Genomic DNA, 24,123 nt, shown 5'->3' with positions numbered 1-24,123 from the left:
TACGTATTTATATTTATTACTATTGTGTTTTTTTTGTGCTGGATCCAGATCCATCCAGTTGTGTACAGGAAATGACATTAAACAATCTTGAATCTTGAATTGGTCAGGCTAAAGTTACAAACACTGTTTGTATTTGAATACAGAGAACTGCAAAATCCAGAGTTCAATTCGTGCTCTCAGTAATGTGTAAACTTCCTTTCAGAGAGTTCCTTGGTCAGGGATGGATGAAGGTTGATAAAACTGAACGAACGCCGTACATCATGAAGACCAGCCAGCATTTTAATGATGTGAGTAACTAGATCCTTAAAGCTGTTAACAGTACCAGAATCTAATTATTGATGCTAAAGTGGGGGGACAAATGCAAAACTTCAAAGTGTGTATCCGCTGTACAATCTTGAGATTCGTCTCCTTACAGGCAGCCACAAAGCAAAGAAACCCAATAGAACCCAACAGAAGACCGTCAAACTCCCAATGTGGAGAATAAAAACAAATCATATAAGCAATTAATGTAAGAGCCAAGAAAAAGTGTGATTAAAAAAGACAATCAAGAAGTAAGCAAATAGCATTCAGAACTGAAGCTTACTGAAGTCCACAGACAGGCATCACTGCAGCTGATTCAGGAGCAGGCCACGGTCTCAGTTCAGTGCAGAACCGAGTAAACAACGCAGAACAGTGAGTTGAACATCCCCTTGCCTTCGGCCCCGACATCGTGACATTTTCAACCCGACTTCCTGTCAGATTCAAAGTCCCGCAGATTTTTATGATACCATTCATGACATTTTTTTTTACAGTTCATTTTTGTTTTTCCTTCTAGTGTCCGGTTTTTAAATTGAGAAAGCACCGCCACTGTAATACACGAAACAGGATCCGAATCAGGTTTAAGATCACTGACACATGCTGTAATGTGTTTTGCGGCAGCAGTACAGTGCAATACATAAAAAACTACAGTAAAAATGCAAAAAAAAACCCAAAACTGGTGAAGTAGTGTTCACTTGTGGTCTCCAATAAAATTTGTCTCCATGAATGACGACTTTTTTCTTATACCTATCAACAGCATTTGTTTTTGCTTAGAGATATTTTTTATTTGGTAATTTTGGCAACATAATTTCAACGTATTTTCTGCAAAGTAAGTTGTAGTTCCTCAGAGCGATGTGTAAAGTATTACTGTAAGAGAATATATGTGTTGTTTTAATAATCTTGCATAATCCTAATTTATTCCCAGTTGCTCTAAAATAGCAGGAATGATAAATTGCTTAACTTCGTTTGGAATTGGATTGGAGAAAGTGTGGGGGATGTCAGAGGCAGGTTTATTACACCCAGAGTAGTGGGTGTGTGGAATGCCCTTCCAAGGGTGGTAGTAGAAACAGATATATTCGGGACATTTGACAGAGTCTTAGGTGGGTGCATGGATTAAAGAAAGTGGAAGGAAGGGTGAGATTGATCTTAGAGTAAGTTAAAAGGTTGGCATGGCATTGTGGGCCAAACAGCCTGTACTGTGCTGTGGTGTTCTACATTGATTTCCATTATAGGGATTATTATCCTGAGCTAGGTGTGGGTTGGCATAAATTCAGCAAGTGGATTTCCAAGGACAGCTGATGGTGGAATTGCAGCAAGTGTGTGCCCTCTTCAGGACTTCAACACACACTGCAGTTCAGGAGCTGCTGGTGAGCAAAGGAAGCAAGGCCACCACGTTTGGCATTTCCAGGCTAATAGGGAAGTTGTTAACTTGGTGGGCCCTCCTTTTGAGGAATCTTGGAGGGTCCTTCCTTTGCCTGAAAGTCCCAGCACTTTTTAATGTTACTTTAGTTTTTACTCTAATGTCATGCAATCATCTCTGATTTTAATTTAATTTGCTGCAAAATATTAATAAAATTAGTATATACTTTGCTGCGTGTGAAAATTCTACAAGTTGACCTGCTGAAGCTGAGGTGCATCTTAGGATGTTCTGGGGTACATAATTAGTGATGTAACCTGGGGTCATCAGATATTTTGGGTCTTTCAACATCAGACCTTTTCGCCCAGGCGACCCAGCCTGGGTTGATCAGGCCCTGGCTTGTGTCCCAGTAGCACTGGTCCACGGGTCACACCCCTTGATCCATAGTTATCTGGAGAGTCACTGATGGCTCTTTTATACACTCTCTCATTACACCAAGGAGAGAGTAGGTTCTGCACTGCCAGCAGCCAGCAAAACCTCTACACTCTACACATCCTGGTATTTGGCTTCTTACATTTAAACGCCTCCTTCAATCTACTTTCAGGTTTCATTTTCCCACTGTACTTGCTCTGTTACTGATTAAAGTGTTCTTTCCTTATTTTTTCCAAACTGCAATCTGCTCTTAAAGTCAAAATAAAATTTATGATCAAAGTATGTATACAATATGTTACCGTACACTACCTTTAGATTCATTTTCCGCAGGAATTTGCAGGGAAATAAAGAAATCAATTTTTAATAGTATTTATTAAAAGCTATACATAAACAAAGACCGAAGAACAACCAATGTGCAAGACAAATTGTGCAAATAAATTATGTAATATTGGGAACACGAGTTGAGTCTGTAGGTTGAGTTGAGTCCTTCTCTCATTCCTTTCCTTCACACTGATTATCGCAGTTTACAATAGCCAACTCTTTCCCGTCCAGAGCAACAGACACAAAATGCTGGAGGAAAAGCATAGATCATAGGACATAGTACAGCACAGGAACAGGCACTCCAGCGTACCAGACTAAATAAATTAATAATCAAGCAGTTATCTAAACTAATCTCTTATGCCTCCACAATGTCCGCATCCTTCTATTTTCCTTACATTTATGTGCCTATCTAAATATCTCAAACTCAGGAACCAGAATCAGATTTAATACCACCAGCGTATGTTGTGAGATTTGTTGCAATTAATAGAAATAGAGAAGAAAAGCTGAATTACAGAAAGTATATACTTCCTTTGTGTGTATAGCTAAATTAAGTAAGTAGTGCAGAAAATAGTAATTTTAAAAAAGTATCGAGGCAGTGTCCATGGGGTTAATATCCATTCAGAAATCAGCTGCAGGGAGGAGGAAGCTGTTCCTGAATCATTGAGTGTGTGCCTTCAGGCTCCTGTACCTCCTCCCTGATGGTAGCATGACCTGGGTAATGGGGGTCCTTAATGATGGACACTGCCTTTTTGAGGCATCACTCCTTCAAGATATCCTGGCTAATATGAAATGCAGAGAATGGATTTCCAAAATTGGTGGAGGACCTCAGCAATTCCCATCAGGGTCTTTTGTCCCCTACAGTTCCTTAGCTCTATCCAGAATGATTCAACATCTTCCAACCCCATGTAGAGGAATGAATGTAGGCTGTTTGGGCTGAGATCCTGTTATTACTGTGAACAAAGTCATCAGAGGGACACGAAAGCTAGTGGATATAAAATTGTTTTAATCAGCATTTGAGTATACAGGCATCACATTTGAGACAGTCTTGGAAGAAGAGGCCCACCTGGCCCAATATTACATGTTATTTGTATATCTCTCTTCTCTTACTGCCTGTTATGTTGCTGGCATTTAGGGTAGCAACGAAGGTCCTCCATCTCTAGCAGTGTACAGGGCTTCCTCATGTCAGTGGCTTCCTTACAGTTTTCACGACTGTCAGTTACGCAAATCCTGTCTGGAGACTCAGGAATACCATCACACTCAGATGTAGAAGGGTTCTTCATTGCTGTTTCCGTAGCAATCTTGCTTGACAAGTCGGGGTTGTTAGCCCTGAGCTGAACCCCCAAACCTGGAGGACCGTTGGACGCGCTTAGTCTGTCCACTACCCTTTGACCTGTTTGGCATGAGCGACCCTACAAAGAGCCAAAGCGTAAAGCCCTGACTCCAGCCAGTGTAGCTCTCCGGGTCATCGAGGCAGGGAAGCCTCCAAACCACAAGGTTGTGGTCCCCTTGAAGGCCATTTGTACATGCTGAAGATCAAAGGTAACAGCAGGACAATTCTATAGTTACAATGTATCTACAATGCTCCCTTTCAGTTACATATAATTTTCTAACACCTCTGTCTTCACACCCACACTCCAGACACCCAAAACAAATGTAAATTCTCACTGGCTCTGGGCCGCATTCATGCGTACGCAGGTGTGTGTGATCAAATAGTGTGTGTCTTGGTTTGTAATCAAGCCCCAAGATGCAGCTCCAGGAAGGCTGTTCAGAGCTGCAGTTTAAATTCAATCTATAACCCATGTTCAGGTCTGAAGACTAACTGCTGTTAAAATCAGTATTTTCTATATACCATAAGTCCAGAGTACCGGTATGTCCTAACAAACACTTCGTCGGGACTTTGGAGTGATTCACTGATTGACCAATCTCCTAAATTATTCGGACACAGGGCAGCAAATGAAATGCAAAGAGCAACAACACTGATGTTAAATGCAAGGGAATTACTTAAAGACTGTAATCATACGTTAGATATTATCCAGGGCAAATTGCCGGATCAATACCCATCATTTAGTTACAGGCATTGTAGTTATTTCCTGCTCCCAGTCGTTCCCGTCTCACTGTCTCTGTCACTTCCCTTACAGATGAGTAACCTCGTTGCTTCTCAAATCATGATGCACGCTGATGTAAGTTCACGCACGGTTTCGATTGAGAAATGGATAGCAGTGGGGGATGTTTGTCGATGTATGCACAACTACAACGGCGTCCTAGAGATCACGTCAGCCCTGAACCGAAGCGCAATCTACCGACTGAAGAAAACCTGGGCAAAGGTCTCCAAACAGGTAACAAGCCTCCATCACACAGGTGTAGTCCATAGTAACACACACACAATGCTGAGGGAACTCAGCGAGTCAGGCAAGATCTATTCAGGACTGGAAAGGAAGGGGCAGAAGCCAGAGTAAGAAGGTGAGGCCAGGTGAGGGGGAAGTTAGGTGGGTGGGGGAGGAGGAATGAAGTGAGAAGCTGGGAAGTGATAGGTGGAAGAAGTAAAGGGTTGAAGAAGAAGGATTCTGATAGAAGAGGACTGTGGACCATAGAAGAAAGGAAAGGAAGAAGGATACCAGAGGTAGATAATTGGAGGAGAAGAGAACCGATGAGCGGGAAACCAGAATGATGAAAAAGAGAGAAGGGGGGTAAGGAGGGAGTAATTACTGGAAGTTAGAAAGATCGATGTTCATGCTAATGGGTTGGAGGCTACCCAGATGGAATATGAGGTGTTGCTCCTCCAACCTGAGTTTGGCCTCATCATGAAAGTAGTGGACCGATATGTCGGAATGGGAAATTGAATTGAAGTAGGTAGGCGCCAGGAGATCCTGCCTTTTATGGATGTCTTTTGTCCATGGCAGCCAAATACACCTCTCATGAACAAAGGTAATTTGTATCTAAATATTTTGCCATTTTTAATTTGAGAGCAAATGAAGAAAATTTACTTCTTAATAAATAAATTTCATAAGAAACTCATATGGGCCTCCGTTGGTCAGGGTCAACCATGGATATTGTGTCCTAGGTGTCTACGTGATACACAACCCAGGGCAGTACAGTATGGAGAACCAGCTATTGCCTGTACAGCAGGCTCCCTTCCTCCACACAACTTATCAATCCCAAGGAACGGCAGAGACCATTACAGTCTGGCACCAGCTCCATCACAGGCATTGCCCCTCAGCTTTGAACTCAATGTTGGACTGCCTTAGGTGCTCCGTTTTCGGATTTGTCCTCGAGGTCTACTCCCAAAGCCTTCCCCATGAGTGGGTACAGCCACAAGGCAGCTGAGGTTGGAGATCAGAGTTTTCCTTCTCCTAGATGAGCTACCAACCACAGCTGATGAGCCCCATCTGCCCGAAACAACTACCCCCCCCACCAACTATAGCAACCTTAAGGAACCACATGAAAATAATATAGTAATAATCCCTCTATTAACCTTCACCTCAGAAAACTCACCATAAGCAATTGACTAATGGCCGTGACTTGTAAGAACAGAACAGTTCACTGCGTCTGTTTGATGTGATATTTATCCGGTGATTAGACTCAGACAGAATTCACACTGAGAACATCACTCATAGCTCAGGGTCGATTTTACACCTCACGTTGCTGGCGAAGGAACTTGATCTGGTAGGGATTTGGAAAGGCTCCCTGAGGGATTTTCTCTTCAAGGGTCTGCTGATTTCTGTTTGAATACCACGGCGCTCTGCTGGCATAGAAAGTGAACGCAAGCGATCCTGCAGATCAGAATCACCTTCAGGTTTAATATCACTGGCGTATGTCTTGAAACTTGTTGTCCTTGCACCAGCAGTACAATGCAATGCAAAATACTAGAAAAAATGTGAATTACAGTAAGTGTACATATATTAAATTAGTAGTGCAAATATAGAAATAGAAAAGTAGTGAGGTAGTGTTCATGGGTTCAATGTCCATTCAGAAATCGGATGGCAGAGGGGAAGAAGCTGTTCCTGAATTGTTGAGTGTGTGCCTTCAGGCTCCTGAGGCTCCTTCCTGATGGTAACAATGAGAACAAGGCATTATGGAAATCCAGAGCAACTAAATGGTAGAAATACTCAGCATCTTATGGGCTGAGTGATGAAGAACCTCGGCCTGAAATGTCAACTGCTTCTTCCCTCCATGGATACTGCCCCCATTCCTGATGAAGGGTCTCGGCCCGAAACGTTGGCTACTCTTTTCTCACGGATGCTGCCTGACCTGCTGAGTTCTTCCAGCGTTGTGTACGTATTCTTTGATCCACAGCATCTGCAGTTGTATTTTTGTGTATGGATACTGCCTGACCTGCTGAGTTAGACCATAAGATATAGGAGCAGAACTAGACCATTCAGCCCATCGAGTCTGCTCTGCCATTCAATCATGGCTGATCCAATTCTTGCAGTCATCCCTGCTCCCCTGCCTTCTCCCCATACCCTGTGATGCCCTGGCTGATCAAGAATCTATCTATCTCTGCCTGAAATACACCCAATGACTTGGCCTCCACAGCCGCTCGTGGCAACAAATTCCACCGATTTACCACCCTCTGACTAAAGTAATTTCTCTGCACCTCAGTCGTAAAAGGACGTCCTTCAACCCTGAAGTCATGCCCTCTTATCCTAGAATCCCCTACCATGGGAAATAACTATGTTAACTATTTAACATAGTTAAATCTATGTCAACTTAGATTTAACATATCTAATCTATTCAGGCCTTTTAACATTCAGAATGTTTCTATAAGATCCCCCCTCATTCTCCTGAACTCCAGGGAATACAGTCCAGGAGCTGCCAGATATTCCTCATACGATAACCCTTTCATTCCTGGAATCATTCTCGTGAATCTTCTCTGAACCCTCTCCAACGTCAGTATATCCTTTCTAAAATAAGGAGCCCAAAACTGCACACAGTACTCCAAGTGTGGTCTCACGAGTGCCTTGTACAGCCTCAACATCACATCCCTGCTCTTATATTCTATACCTCTAGAAATGAATGCCAACATTGCATTCGCCTTCTTCACCACCGACTCAACCTGGAGGTTAACCTTTAGGGTATCTTGCGTTAGTTCCTTTAGTTCCTCCAGCATTTGTGTGTTGCTCTGGGTTTCCAGCATCTGCAGAATCTCTTGTGTTTATGACTTTGAACTGTTTATGGGATCCTGGTACTTCCTTAAATAAATTGGAGAAAAACGTGCGAAAATTTAAGTATCTATGTTGAAAAATATCCTGACCTAAGGCTACAGAAATGCCAAATGCATTACTGAGCAAACTAGAGAAAATTTACTGAGAATTTATCCCCAACCGTGCTGGCTTCTAAACCAAGTTAACAGTTACAATAGTATGTTGGCCTTGGGCTAACGTACTTACTGCAGCCCATCATAAGCTGCCAACTTTAGCTCGCCAGAGTCTTCTGTCCTGGGCCTGTTTTACAAATTGTCTCCAGGTGTAGCCCATCTTCTGGTGTATGATTCCTTTCCCAGGGATGTGTCCTTTGGAGCTTCTGTTGGTGTTTCTGAAGCACTGGGTTTTTACGGGATGGGGTTGCTAGCCCCGTGCCCAGCCCTCCATCTTTCACAGCTGAGCCTGGGACGGTCCATGGCAGAATTGGCCTTGGGCCAAGGGAAATGAGCATTCTGTATGATTCTTCCCTTACTGACAACTGCCCACTGATTCATAAGAATATAAGAAGATACGAACTAAGAGCAGGATAGGTCATCTGCAGCTTTGAGCCTGCTTTACTGTTCAATAAGATCCACGGCTGATCTGGATGTGGAATCAGTTCCACCTACCTGCCTTTTCCCCATAACCCTTAAACACCCTGCTCTGCAAAAATCTATCTAACTTTGTCTTAAATATATTTAATAAGGTAGCCTCTACTGCTTCCCTGGGCAGAAAAAAAATCCACAAATCCACCATTCCCTGGGAAAATCAGTTTCTCCTCATCTCCATCCTAAATCTATTCCCCCAAATCTTGAGACAATGTCCTCTAGTTCTAGTCTCACTTACCAGTAGAAACAATATTCCTGCCTTGATTTTATCCATCTCTTTCATAATTTTATATGTTTCTATAAGTTCCCCTCACATTCTTCTGAATTCCAATGAGTCTAGTCCCAGGTGACTTAATCTCTCCTCCTAGGCTAACCCCCCCCTCATCTCTGGAATCAACCTGGTGGACCTCCTCTGCACCACCTCCAAAGCCAGTGTATCCTTCCTCAAGTGAGGAGACAGACCAGAACTCCATGAAGTACTCCAGGTGTGGCCTCACCAGGAACCTGTATAGTTGTAGTACAGCCTCCCTGATCTTAAGTTCAATCTCTCTAGCATCGAAGGGCAACATGTCATTTGCCTCCCCGATAGCCTGTTGTACCCATCTCTTTCCCATCCACTGTAGACATAAACCACAGTAAATCAAATCTGAAGACTATGTGCTATATTTCCTGTCACTCAGGAACTGGATCATGTGATTTTGCTTTATTCATTGATAACTTTGTAAACTGTAAGCTTGTAATTGTGTTCACTTGTTTTAGACCAAAGCACAAATGGAGAAGCTTCAGAAAACAGTCTCATCAGAAGGAAGATTTAAAAACCTCCGGGAAACACTGAAAAAGTTAGTCCTGCTCTGACATCCCTCCACCAGTATAATAAATGGTTTATGTTTAATATTGAAATTTCTTTTCTCTATTTCATTGTGGTCAATAACACTCCCAGTCCAAGTTTTTGTTAACTGAACATAATGTAATTAACGCAAGTGATTATCTCACACTAGTCCCAACAATGTTACAGTATAAAGTGTTATATTTTTGTTCTTGTCAATAGTAATTTGGTTGTGTGAACCATTTTGAAGTTTTCCGACATGGTAATATGATCCCATATGAAATTCCTATTGATGGATGTCTATATTGCAGTATCATTCCAAGCAAATGGTAGGGGGTGGGGTGGTTCCACAGGACCACAGAGTCGTATAAGGTATCTCATAAGACAGAATGGAAGCATTGTGACGTGGAAGATCATGACCCCATGATGCCCTAATCCTGTAATCCAGCTCTTGGTCTTGGCCTTGCACTTTGTCACACTTCAGCCAAGTGTAATCCTATCCTTTCCGGCAGCATTCCCCTCTCTTTAGAATGTCCCAATGGAATCTACCTCCACTGCCCACCCAGAACCCAACCAGTCACTGCATGAAAGAAAATTTTCCTCATGCAACAACTTTGGTTGTTTTGCAGAGGCCTTGGTTCTTGACGCCCTTGCTGATGGGGACATTTTCCCCCGTCTACACCCTTCATGATTTTTAATGCTGCCATCAGATCTCCTCTACCATCTTCTGTTCTTGGGAGAAAAACCTCCAACTTCTTCTGTCAAATCACGCTACTAAACTCCCTCGTTCTCATGATCTTTTTAGTAAATCTCTCCAGAACCCTTCACATTTTCACCGAGGAGCAGAACATAGAACAGTACAGGCCCTTCAGCCCACAATGTGGTGCCAGCCTTCTAACCTACTCCAAGATCAATCCCTTCCACATAGCCCTTCAGTTTTTTTCATCCGTGTGCTTCTCTAAGAGTCTCTTAAGTGTCTCTACTGCTACCCCGCTGATGCATTCCACGCACCCACCGCTCTCTGCAAGAAGAAAACTGTCTTTGACATTCCCCCCCAATACCTTATACCAATGGTACCCTCTCATATCAGCCACCCTAGTAAAAGGTGCTGACTGCTCACTCTATCAATGCTTCTTATCAACTAATACAGCTCTATCAACTTCATCTCCCTTGCTCCTGACACTTCTTCAAAGTTCAAAGTATATATGTCACCATATTCAACCCTGAGATTCATTTTATTTCGGGCATTGGCAATAAATCCAATAACCATAACAGAATCACTGAAGACTGCACTAACAAGGCAGACAACTAGTTTGCAAAAGACAACAAACTGTGCAAATATAAAAAGAAAGAAAAAATATTAATAATGATATTAATAAATAAGCAATAAATATCAAGAACATGAAACGAAGAGTCCTTGAAAGTGAGTCTGTAGGTTGTGGGATCAGTTCAGTGATGGGGTGAGTGAAGGCATCCCCTCTAGTTCAAGAGCCTGATGTTTGAGGGATAATTCCTGTCCTTGTATTAAAATAGACACATTTCAATCCATCCAGCTGACTCCAATTATGCCCTATCCACCGCTCATCCCTCCTCACAGTCTCGCTACACATTTCATGTACCTTAACACCAATTGCTCCATACTCTGACCTATCACACAGGTTCCCATCCCCCATGCCGACCTAGTTTAAGCACCCCTCCCCCCTTCAAGGGGGACTAATATCCTTGTGGGTTGGTTTGCTAAAGGAAAGGATATTGGTCCCACTCAAGTTCAGGGGTAACCATCCCTTTTGTACAGGTTATACCTTCCGCAGAAGAGATCCCAATAATCAAGCAATCAGAAACCCTGTACCCTGCATCAATTCTTCGGCCACGTATTTATCTGCCAAATCATCCTATTCTTACCCTCACATGGGATGTGGCACAATCCAGAGATTACCACCCTGGAGGTCCTGATTTTCAGCAGAGTAACACAATACTCAGCTGTGAAGGAACTAATGTTCAATGTTCATAATGTTCAATAGTCATAAGTAGTTTCTTAGCTTTTTAAAAATCTGAATATTAACTTGAAGTATAAAATAACTCTCAATCAGCCCAGGTACAAACTATAAATTAATAGTGACCTTCCAATGTTATCTTTTATCATCTTTTGCAGTTGTAATCCACCTTGTGTTCCATACCTTGGCATGTATTTGACTGACCTTGCGTTTATAGAAGAGGGCACACCGAATTTTACTGATGAAGGTCTTGTAAACTTTTCCAAAATGAGAATGGTGAGTTGAGCTGAAAGGTGCAGAAAACAAAGCGTAGTTCTGTTCTACACTCAGTCGCCACTTTATTAGGTATAGAAGGTATTGTATGTTTGTGATCTTATGCTGCTGTAGCATGTCTACTTCAAGGTTTGACGTGTTGTACATTCGGAGATGACCTTCTGCACACCACTGTTGTATCACGTGTTTATTTGAGTTACTGTCACCTTCCTGTCAGCTTGAACCAGTCTGACCGTTCTCTGACTTTTCTCATTTACAAGGCATCTTCACCCACAGAACTGCTGCTCTCTGGATGCTTTTGTTTTATTAACCGTCTCATTTTCTGTAAACTCTAGAGACTGTTGTGCATGAAAATGCCAGGAGATCAGAAGTTTCTGAGATACTCAAACCACCCCATCTGGCACCAACAATCATTTCACAGTCAAAGTCACATAGGTCACAATCCTTCCCCCATTCTGACGGTTGGTCTGAGCAACAACTGACCGTGTTTGCATGCTTTTACGTGTTGAGTTGCTGCCACACGGTTAGCTGATTAGATATTTTCATTAACAAGTGAGTGTACAGATGGACCTAATAAAACAGCCATTCTTGGCCTTTCTGTGATTCATAGGTATTTTACAACTCTTGAATGTTAATTTTGTAAAAATAGAGAAAGAAGTAAATATACTCTGTTAAAACCTTATTGCCAAATAGTGGTTTGAAGTCTTATGCATTTCTTCTGTTTTTGCAACTAATGGCTTTTCCTTCATCTAGATATCGCACATTATTAGGGAGATACGACAGTTCCAACAAACCCCATACAGAATAGATCACCAACCAAAGGTAACTCTGAGTGCAATGTCACATATTTATTTACACTTCCCATTTTAAAAGCAGTTGGATTCACTAGGATTCTAGGAGGGACAGAGGCAAGTGTGAACAAGACATTGGGTTGGGCTCTGCATATTGTATCCATTGCAATACATACAAAATGCTGGAGGAAGTCAGCACATCGGACAGTGAATAAACACTGTCAATGTTTTCAGCAGAGACCCTTTTCCAGGACTGGGAAAGGAATGGGGAATAAAAAGCTGGAGGGAGGGGAAGGAAGCTTGGACAATAACTAGAGGGTTGCTGGAAGGTGACAGGTGAAGGCAGGTGGGTGGGAAAGCTAACGGGCTGGTGAAGGAGGAATGTGGTAGGAGAGGAGAGTGGGCCATGGGAGAAAGGGAAGGGTGTGGCACCAGCGGGAGGTGATAGGCGTGTATGGAGAAGAGGTAAGAGGCCAGGGTGGGAACAGAAGAGGAAAGGTAGGGAAAGCAATTACAGAAGGAGAAATCAATATTCATAGAGGCTAAACAGAATATGAGGGGTTGCTCCTCCACCCTGAAAGTGGCCTCATTGTGGCCAAAGAGGAGGCCATGAACCAACATGTTGGAACGGGGATGGGGATAGGAGTCGGGCTGATCGCTTTGATGAGTACATCTGCTTCACCTCCCTAAAGATCCCCCTAAAGCTGGCCCTATTTCCTATTCCCAGAATCTTTCGTGCTTTTTATATTATATCCAGAGCCACCCTTCACAATTCCTAGAGTCATAGAACACGACAGCACAGAAACAGGCCCAATGGTCCATTCGGTCCATATGGAACTAATAATCCACCTAGTCTCACTGAACTGCATCAGCACCATGGCCCTCCATTCATCTCCCATCTATGTATCCAACCAACCTTCTCTTCAGTGTTGAAATTGAACCCACACCCAGGGGCAGCTCGTTCCACACTCACACCACCCTCTGCGTGAAGAAGTTTCCCTTCATTTCACCTTTCACCCTTAACCCATGACCTCTATTTGTAATCTTAGTGGCTGCTAGCATTTACCCTATCTATGCACCTTAGAAAACCTCTATCAAATCTCCGTTCGTTTTCATATAGTCTAGGGGATAAAGCCATAGCCTATTCAAACTGTCCCTAAACTCAAGTCCTGGCAGCACCTTGGTTTGGATGCAACTGTGTAAATGATATTTTAGATACCTTTGAGTTAGACAGACAGGAAACAGACTTAAATTGTCAGTTTTAGACAATGCTGTAATATAAAACTAATGACTTAGTCATTTAAAAAACAGTCAGTGTTGACAAAGTTAGTCCTGACGAAGGGTCTCGGCCCAAAACATCGACTATACTTCTTCCTATAGTTGCTGCCTGGCCTACTGCATCCACCAGCATTTTGTGTGTGTTGATCGTTCACCACTCTGTCTAGGCCTTGCAAAATTTGATACTTTTCAATGAGATCACCCCCCCCCCCCCCAATTCTTCTGAATTCCAGTGAGTACAAGCACAGAACCACCAAACACCCCTCATATGACAATCACAGTATCTACTGTGAATACCGGCAAGAAAATGAATGTCAAGGTCGTATATGATGTCATATACATACTTGGATCAGACACGATGAAATGGCAGAGCAAACTCAATGGGCCAAATGGCCTAATTCTGCTCCAATATCTTATGGTCTTACATACAGAGAAACACCATAGAATCAATGAAAAACTACACACGACAGAGATGGACAAACAACCAATTTGCGGAAGAAGACAAACTGTGTAAATACAAAAAGAAACAAATAATAACAAGAAGAAAGAAAGGAAAAAAGTAAAAAAGGAAAGAATTGAGAACATGAGTTGTAGAGTCTTTGAAAGTGAGTCCAGAGGTTGTGTTCAGTGTTATGGTGAGTGAGGTTACTCACATAGGTTCAGGATCCTGATGGTTGGAGGGTAATAACTGTTTCTAATCCTGGTGGTGTGGGACCCAAGGCTCCTGGACACACACATAATGCAAGATCCTTATGTATAGTGTGTGTGTGTGTGTGTGTGTGTGTGTGTGTGTGTGTGTGTGTGTGTGTGTGTGTGTGTGTGTGTGTGTGTGTGTGTGTGTGTGTGTGTGTGTGTGTGTGTGTGTGTGTGTGTGTGTAGTGTGTGAGAAACATGATAAAGTGAACGGTCACCAGAATCAGAATTACAAACGGTTTATTATCACCAGCATATGTTGTGAAATTGGTTGTCTTTGTGGCAGTGCTACAATGTGATACAAAATAATAGGAAAAAGCTGTGAATTTTATATATATAAATAAAATAGATGAATTAAGGAGTGCAAGAATACAAATAAAAAGAGTAGCGAGGTTGTGTTCATGGGTTCAATGTCCATTCAGTAATCAGATAGCAGACGAGAAGAAGCTGTTTCTGATTTGCTGAGTCTGTGCCTTCAGGCTCCTGTACCCCTTCCTGGTGGTAGCAATGAGGAGAGGGCATGACCTGGGTGGTGGGGGCCCTCAATGATGGACACCACCTTTTTTGAGGCACCGCTCCTTGAAGATGTCCTGGATACTACAGAGGCTAGTGCTCCTGATAGCGCTGACTGAGTTTACAACTCTCTGCAGCTTACTTTGATCCTCTACAGTAGACCCCCACCCACCCTGTACCAGACAGTGATGCAGACAGTTAGAATGTTCTCCATGGTATTTCTGTAGAAATTTGCAGTGTCTTTGACAAAGCAAATCTCCTCAAGCTCCTAATGAAATATACCCGATGTCGTGCTTTCTTTGTAGCTGCTTTGTGACTGTATGTACTGTGTGTGACTGTGTGTACTATGTGTGACAGTATGTGCTGTGTTTAACTGTGTACTGTGTGTGACTGTATGTACTGCGTGTGACTGTATGTACTGTGTGTGACTGTGTGTACTATGTGTGACAGTATGTGCTGTGTTTAACTGTGTACTGTGTGTGACAGTATGTGCTGTGTTTAACTGTGTACTGTGTGTGACTGTGTGTACTATGTGTGACAGTATGTGCTGTGTTTAACTGTGTACTGTGTGTGACTGTGTGTACTGAGTGTGACTGTGTGTGACTGTATATTGTGTTTTGCACCCTGGCCCCAGAGAAACGGTTTGCTATATATGTGGCAATAAACTTGAGCTTGGAATAGGTTAAGAGGTCAGTGTGATGGGCCTGTACTGTGCTTTAGTGTTCTCTGTTCTAATTGATTTTTATAATTATCTTTGACATTTATGTCCTTGTTGTAGGTCCTTCAGTACTTACTTGACAAAACGATTATAATGGATGAAGATACACTGTATGAGCTCTCCTTAAAAATTGAACCCAGGCTCCCTGCATGAGAGTTGGCATTTTTGTGGCTGCAGTGAGGTGTAGCAGCTTAGTGTAACAATCCAGTGTGTACGTGACATGTCCTGGAATGTGACTGACCTCCGCAGGGGAAACGTGAGGAGACTGCCGAAGGAAAAGGTGGGAAGTCGTGAGAAGATGGTTTGCTACCGCATACCGGAAGGTGATGAACCACTGCTTGGGGAGAATGGTATTCAGAACACTGGTGCAGAATGGAAAAAGGAATAAAGTTCAATGAAAGTTAACATTTAAAAATTTTAAAAAGCGCAGAAGTCACATCACAGTGTGTAGAGCTGATCCTGGGCATTGAGACAAACGGAGCTTGGACAATCAATGTGAAGTGAGTTAGTTTCTCTCTAGGAGCTATTGTGGTAGTAAGCAGCCTAATTGGTTTTGGGATTTATCAGATTTGTGTGGTGCAGGGGTATTGTGTTACCTGTCAATCTATGAGTCATGAAAATTGAAGGAGGTTCAAACCCTCTCAGCAAAATTCATTTCTAATCAACTTTCTGGAAGAATCCATTATCAGCGTCACAGAGCAAAGCATGGAGAAATAGCACAGCAGTTCTTAGGGGCTTAAGGAAATAAGCTCTTCAGACTCGAGTTGAAAGGATTCAGATATCCACGCCAAGGAACCACATGATTCTAACGACACGAGCTTAAGAAATATCTGGCTCCTATAACATCACAGCTTGCTCATACACTTGCGACCATCCCTAAAAATTACAGGTAATGCCAAAATAGCAGCATGGGATATCACAACCTGTCCAATCTTTACCAGGCCTCTGCTTTGTACTCTGGAATGTTCTGTATTAACTTTCTAAGTGGAATATTGAACGGTTTTAATATTTAACGATGTCTTGTCTGAGTTGTGTGAAGCTCTGTGTTGCACTGCTTTCTTGTCCTTTCTCTATCCAATGCCCTTTAAGTTTTCCAGTAATGTGGAATTAAGGCTGCCAACATCAGTGAAAAGGTCAAAGTGAATAATCGCTTATTGACTCTTATAATAATATTTTAAAACATCTTCCTAGAATTATCATTATTACTTGAAATTTATTCGTGTGTTTTTTTTCTCTCAAAATGATTTTTTGGTAACTGGTCCTGAGTGTAGCAAACTTTTCTGAAGACTGGCTTCGAAAGAAGCCCATCTCCGAAGATGATTTATAGAGTGACTTAATTCAATGAGAATTGACTGATAGTGTTCTGACTTCAAAATTGTCATTGGAAATACAATTAGAGGGATGCCTTTAATGCAGCAGTTAATTATATCTTCCCCGCTGAAGCTAGTTAGTTTCATATGTAGCATTAACAGAGAATGTTTCACCTTGTTAAGCTGTATCAGCATAATTCACAGGGACAACATACAAACTCCTTGCAGACAGCGACGGAATTGAAACCACGTTGCTGGTACTGTAATAGTGTTAATGCTAACCACTACACTGCTGTGCCTCCCTTTCATTAAAACTGGTAATTGCCAAGGTGAATTTACCTTCAGATCTGGTGGGTTCTCACCTAATCATGACACAGAAGTCAAACTATTGTCAGAAGGGAAGGACGGATGAGAGTTGGGTGGGATAGAGAGGACTGCACGTGCATGCACGTGTGTAGGGGCTCAGAAGAGTTGTTTGGGGAATGGGTCTCTACAAGTACCAACAGTTACGGTAGCTATCTTAAGATAATACGCATGTTGAGACGAAGCTCTCTCTTGCCCCACGAGGTCTCAGGAAAATAAGAAAATTGTGAAGTGAAAATATGAAAAGAGAGATTTACAGTATATTTTAAACATCTCATATAAAATGTTTTGCAGAATTATTTATTGATAGAATATTGTGCAATATAAAAATACAGATATTGGCACAAATGAGAAACAATGAATTTAATATTATTTATTTCATAAAGCTGTTCCTTTTTAAAGGTTTAGACCGAATGGTTTCTTTGCAAACTCAAGTACGGAAGCAAGTTTATTAGCTTCCAACTCTTTCGGAAATATCGTGACTTTTATTCATACAGGTTCTATCCGATTGACACTCATAAAAGAATTACCTTTTCTTTAAGTTACACTGTGAAATCGAATCTGTTGAAAATCACAAAGCTTTTCCAACTAAACATGTTTATTCTTTCTGTTGCCTCCAGTAAACTGGCAGAAATTAAATTTTTAGAGTGTCACTTTTATCTAAAAAGCCAAAATGAAACCAATGTTCCTGTGATTGGTCAGTGTTATGCTGTGTCAGTCTCCGCTTTTGTAGTCAGTACTTACGTAAACTCAAGGTAAAATATTTATTTGTTAGAAACATATTTTTCAAGATTCTCTTTGGAATGTGTTGTGGGACTTTATTAAATGCATTATGAAATACATAAAAGATTACTTCATTGCATGATCAAGAGAAAATATTCCAAGAACTGCGGAAATCCTTCAAACCCCAACTCTTTAGAAAGTGAAATCCTTCCAAGCTGTCTGTAATTGGTGGTGTTTTAACAGTAAATGTTGAGTAATTGGTATGCTTCCATGCTGTTGTACAGCAAGCTAAAGTCAAACATTAGATATCCACATCGTGAAAGCTGTTCAAATTGACATATTTTTGATGATCCGCGAATAAACGTTGGAAGTTTCAAAATGGTCTGTGATAGAAAGGGATGGTGTTGGTGAAGATCTGATGACCGAAATTCATTTCACCTCAACAGCCTCTTGTCTACAGTGAAAACTGCAAATATCATCATTTTTGATATTTTGTGATGGAAATTCAAACTGCTGAATTTTTTTCAGCATGCACCATTAGAGTGCAAGACTTCGGTCATTCGGTTCATTGAATCTGCTCTGTCATTCCATCATGGCTGATTATAATCCTTCTCACTCCCATTCTCCTGCCTTCTCCCCGTAACCTTTCACACCCTGAATAATCAAGAACTTATCAATCTCTGCTTTAAATGACTTGACCTCCATAGCCATCAGTTGCAATAAATTCCACAGATTTTGCACCCTCTAGCTAAAGAAAATCTTCCTCGTTTCTTTCCTAAAGGGATGTTACTATGAGCATGACCTTTAACCTGTTAGAGTAGAATGATTTTGTTAATGAATGAACACAAGTTAGTTGTTAGACTCTAAGAAGTCACTAAGTTCTGGTAATTTACTGCCCCTGTACAATATTTTAGTCAGTGCACCGTACAGTAAGATTAAATACCAGGCTTAAAAATATTTAAGTGCATGTCTTGATAGATTGTACTATACTTTGAACTGTACATTAAATGTAAGTTGAATTGTACAAATCACAGCATGAAATTGTACAGACAATTGATCCTTACATATAAAATAAATACTTGCCTTTTGCTGGGTAAAGGGTGGCACTGGTGTTTGATTATTCAAGGATCAACTTTGCTCGCCAGAGACATTAACGTGTATGAGGAATTTGCTGTGGTGTGTTGGTCAGGGCATGATACACAACAAAAAAAACATTCAAATTATATAAAAATAAAGCCAGAGTTTAAAGTACCAATATGGAATAAAATGTGCATAAATACCAGTGTGTATTTACAATGTAAACGGCATTATAAAAGTGTTTTGGAGTGTTTACAGTGCAGTGTCATGATGGGGGGAGGTAATAGCCAGAGGTGGTTGGGGGGGGTGGGTTTGCTAACATTGATATACAGGATGGAATTGATCCTTCTGGCTCTTTGAACTGCACCACCGAGCGACCCTGGTCAAATCACAGGAACATTTACAATGACCAATTCACCTACCAAATGGTACGTCTTTGGACTGAGGAAGGAAACTGGAACACGCAGAGTAAACACACAAATTCCACAGGACTGTATGGACTCCTTACAGAAGACATCAGAAATGAACTCAAAACTCCGATGCCCTGAACTATAAAAGGGTTGCACTAACTGCTATGCTACCATGATGCCTTGAAATATTGTCAGCTGGAGAGAAGAAACTTTTAACATAGTGTGGAGTTTTTGTTTTAATAACCCTATAGAGCTTTCCAGGAAGGAGATTTGAAAAAAAGCAGTTTGCAGGGAGAAAAATCTGTAATGATTTTTCCTGCCCATTTCTTTCTCCTGGACACAGACAAGTCCTGCAGTGATAGTAGTCTGCAGACAATCATACTTTCTGCTGACCTGACATTGTAGATTTTGTATACTGTGAGTGCAAGTTCAGTGTCTGTTTCATCATTAATTTTTATATTAGTAAAAATAGATGCTACACAAATACAGAAACTAGTTTAGCAGGGAGGAAGCAAAGGACCAGGTCAGAAAGTGGAGGGATAGAGAGGACGGTAGATGACAGGGCTGGTAAAAACAGGCAGGAAGAAAGTAGTAGATACAATGGGACAGATAGTTTGAAGTGTGTGTGTATTTTAATGCTAGGAGCATTATAGATAAAGGTAATGAATTTAGACCATGGATCAGTGCATTGAACAATGATGTGGCCATTACAGAGAATTGGTTCCGAGAGAGGGATAAAAGGAGGGGGGAGAAAACTAAATATATCAGGGATGGGGTAAGAAGGGGAGGAGGGGCATGAAGGAAGTTAGAGAAGTCAATGTTCATGCCATCAGGTTGGAGGCTACCCAGCCGGTATATAAGGTATACGTACACAACGCTGGCAGAACTCAGCAGGTCAGGCAGCATCCGTGAGAAAAGAGTAGCCAACGTTTCGGGCCGAGACCCTTCATCAGGAATGCGGGGGGGGGGGGGTGGAGGAGAAGGCCGAAGCCCAGTAATAGAGATAGGGGAGGGGGTAGGGCCTAGAGGTGCCAGGTGGAAAACCAATCAGAGGAAAGATAAAGGGGGGAGGGGATAAGCACGAAAGAACTGTAGAGATAAAGAAGCAGAAAGTTGAAAGGGGAGAGACTGTTTATTCCCTTCCTTAGATGCTGCCTGACCTGCTGAATTCATCCAGCGTTTTGTGTGTGTTGCTCTGGATTTCCAGTATCTGCAGAATCACTTGTACCTGTGCTCTCTTCAATATTGTTTTTGACTTTTTTTAATCATGTAAAAAAATGCAGAGAACTAAACGACAAGAGGGGACTGAGGCACAGATCAGTATGATATGATTCAGAGTATCCAGGTTTAAGTGTTGAGTTTGAGAGGAGGAGGAGGAGGAGGTATATTTTCAGACAATGGCCAAAAAACACCTGCAAAGTTTTATAAATATTATAATGAAGATTCAGCTGAACAGTGTTACTACAGTCACTCAAAGATTGCCACCTCTTTGCAACTGCAAATTAGGATTGTTAAACGGAGTGGTTATTTCAAGAGGGAACACAGGGACAGTCAGAGGTTCACATTCTTATCTAAAGCTTCACTGACAGTACGAACTCTGCCAGCATGGATTCCCTAAACCTCAGCCTTGCCCTCAGGTCCAAGCTTGCTTCAGCAAGAGGAACAAGCCAAGCTGTCATGTTTTGTTGGTGACAGACAGTCTAGTGTGTCATGTATAGTTGTCAGATTAAATATTGAAAATTCATTATTTGTAACAGACTACAGACCTTAATTAAATTATCTGAGTGCATTCTGTAATTGAAGAAAAATTGACTGTAAATATTGAAAATTAATTGTATGACAGATGAGATGAAAAAGGAATAATTCACGGGGTTGGATCATGCTGGATCCAATTCCACACCTGCCCTGTATCTGCACTGGTATTCCTGTACCTGTGGATCCAATTTTCTGCATGTTTTTTTTAATTTATTCATTTACAGGATGTAGACGACACCAGCTAAGCCAACATTTATTACCCATCCCTATTTGCCCTTGAGGAGGTGGAGATGAGCTGCCTTCTTGAACCGCTGCGGTCCCTGAGGTGTAGGTACACCCACAGTGCTGTTAGGGAGGGAATTCCATGATTTTGACCCAATGACAATGAAAGAACGGTAATGTGTTTCCAAGTCAGGATGGTGTATGACTAGGAGGGGGTTTTCCAAGTTCCCAGGTATCTGCTGTAACATAGAAACATAGAAAACCTACAGCACAATACAGGCCCTTCAACCCACAATGCTGTGCCGAACATGTACTTACTGTACTTCAGAAATTACCTAAGGTTACCCATAGTCCTCAATTTTTCTAAACTTCATGCACCTATCCAGGAGTCTCTTAAAAAACCTTATCGTATCCACCTTTGCCACCATCACTGGCAGCCCATTCCATGCACTCACCACTCTCTGTGTAAAAGAACTTACCCCTGACATCTCCTCTGTACCTACTTCCAAGCACCTTAAAACTGTGCCCTCCTGTGTTAGCCACTTCAGCCCTGGGAAAAAACCTCTGACTATCCACACGATCAATGCCTCTCATCATCTTATATACCTCTATCAGGTCACCTCTCATCCTCCGTCTCTCCAAGGAGAAAAGGCCGAGTTCACTCAGCCTGTTCTCATAAGGCATGCTCCCCAATCCAGGAAACATCCTTGTAAATCTCCTCTGCACCCTTTCTAAGGTTTCCATGTCCTTCCTGTAGTGAGGTGACTAGAGCTGAGCACAGTACTCCAAGTGGGGTCTGACCAGGGTCCTATATAGCTGTAACATTACCTCTTGGCTCTTAAGCTCAGTCCCACGGTTGATGAAGGCCAATGCACTGTATGCCTTCTTAACCACACAGTCAACCTGAGCAGCAACTTTGAGTGTCCTATGGACTCGGACCCCAAGATCCCTCTGATCCTCCACACTGCCAAGAATCTTGCCATTAATGCTATATTCTGTCATGGTCCCCTTGGATCCCATGCCTCATTACTTTCTCAATAGGTCTTGCATGGGCTACCTTATCAAATGCCTTGCTGAAATCCATATACACTACATCTACTGCTCTACCTTCATCAATGTGTTTAGTCACATCCTCAAAAAATTCAATCAGGCTTGTAAGGCATGACCTGCCTTTGACAAAGCCATGCTGACTTTTCCTAATCATATTATGCCTCCCCAAATGTTCATAAATCCTGCCTCTCAGGATCTTCTCCATCAACTTACCAACCACTGAAGTAAGACTGACTGGTCTATAATTTCCTGGGCTATCTCTACTCCCTTTCTTGAACAAGGGAAAAACATCTGCAACCCTTCAATCCTCCGGAACATCTCCAGTCCCCATTGATGATGCAAAGATCATTGCTAGAGACTCAGCATCTCCTCCCTTGCCTCCCACAGTAGCCTGGGGTACATCTCGTCCAGTCCTGATGACTTATCCAACTTGATGCTTTCCAAAAGCTCCAGCATATCCTCTTTCTCAATGTCTACATGCTCAAGCTTTTCAGTCCGCTGTAAGTCATCCCTACAATTGCCAAGATCCTTTTCCGTAGTGAATACTGAAGCAAGGTATTCATTAAGTACCTCTGATATCTCCTCCAGTTCCATACACAGTTTTCCACTGTCACACTTGATTGGTCCTATTCTCTCACGTCTTATCCTCTTGCTCTTCACATACTTGTAGAATGCCTTGGGGTTTTCCTTAATCCTGCTTGCCAAAGCCTTCTCATGGCCCCTTTCCCAATTTCCCTCGGGATCAATAAAGTATGTCTGCCTGTTCTGGCTCTCCTAATTTCTTTCTTAAACTCCTTCCTGCTAGCCTTATAATCTTCTAGATCTCAATCAGTACCTAGTTTTTTTGAACCTTTCATCACCTTTTCGTTTGTTCTTGACTAGATTTTCAACAGCCTTTGTACACCATGGTTCCTGTACGCCACCATCTTTTCCCTGTCTCATTGGAACGTACCTATGCAGAACGCCATGCAAATATCCCCTGAACATTTGTCACCTTTCTGCTGTACATTTCCCTGAGAACATCTGTTCCCAATTTATGCTTCCAAATTCCTGCCTGATAGCTTCATATTTCCGCTTACTCCAATTAAACATTTCCCCAACTTGTCTGTTCCAATCCCTTTCCAATGACAATAGACAATAGGTGCAGAAGTAGACCATTCAGCCCTTCGAGCCTGCTCCGCCATTTTGAGATCATGGCTGATCATCTACTATCAATACCCGGTTCCTGCCTTGACCCCATATCCCTTGATTCCCCTATCTATAAGATACCTATCTAGCTCCTTCTTGAAAGCATCCAGAGAATTGGCCTCCACTGCCTTCCGAGGCAGTGCATTCCACACCCCCACAACTCTCTGGGAGAAGAAGTTTTTCCTTAACTCTGTCCTAAATGACCTACCCCTTATTCTCAAAACATGCCCTCTGGTACTGGACTCTCCCAGCATCTGGAACATATTTCCTGCCTCTATCTTGTCCAATCCCTTAATAATCTTATATGTTGCAATCAGATCCCTTCTCAATCTCCTTAATTCCAGTGTGTACAAGCCCAGTCTCTCTAACCTCTCTGCGTAAGACAGTCCTGACATCCCAGGAATTAACCTTGTGAATCTACGCCAGGATGTCCTTCCTTAACCCTGGAGACCAAAACTGTACACAATACTTCAGGTGTGGTCTCACCAGGGCCCTGTACAAATGCAAGAGGATTTCCTTGCTCTTGTACTCAATTCCCTTTGTAATAAAGGCCAACATTCCATTAGCCTTCTTCACTGCCTGCTGCACTTGCTCATTCACCTTCAGTGACTGATGAACAAGGACTCCTAGATCTCTTTGTATTTCTCCCTTACCTAACTTTACACCATTCAGATAATAATCTGCCTTCCTGTTCTTACTCCCAAAGTGGATAACCTCACACTTATTCACATTAAATGTCATCTG

The 24,123-nt window shown here is 42.1% G+C and overlaps 1 protein-coding gene across 2 annotated transcripts in view; it reads left to right on the top strand.

Annotated features, from left to right (window-relative positions):
• The window catches only part of rasgrf2b (Ras protein-specific guanine nucleotide-releasing factor 2b), a 141,590-nt gene extending 123,858 nt beyond the window's left edge, over positions 1–17,732 (top strand). For both annotated transcript variants that reach the window (XM_073067295.1, XM_073067303.1), the window contains 6 exons: positions 203–287; positions 4,546–4,743; positions 8,955–9,034; positions 11,174–11,291; positions 12,042–12,110; positions 15,342–17,732. In XM_073067295.1, the coding sequence (XP_072923396.1) occupies positions 203–287; positions 4,546–4,743; positions 8,955–9,034; positions 11,174–11,291; positions 12,042–12,110; positions 15,342–15,434 (643 nt within the window). In that variant the 3' untranslated portion in view covers positions 15,435–17,732. The remainder of the gene's footprint in view (positions 1–202; positions 288–4,545; positions 4,744–8,954; positions 9,035–11,173; positions 11,292–12,041; positions 12,111–15,341) is intronic.
• Positions 17,733–24,123: the final 6,391 nt, after the last annotated feature.

The sequence above is a fragment of the Hemitrygon akajei genome, chromosome 2, assembly GCF_048418815.1.
Source record: "Hemitrygon akajei chromosome 2, sHemAka1.3, whole genome shotgun sequence".
In the NCBI taxonomy this organism is placed as follows: domain Eukaryota; kingdom Metazoa; phylum Chordata; class Chondrichthyes; order Myliobatiformes; family Dasyatidae; genus Hemitrygon; species Hemitrygon akajei.
Note: the sequence above shows the minus strand (reverse complement) of the source record. Positions and strands in the feature narration are given on the sequence as shown.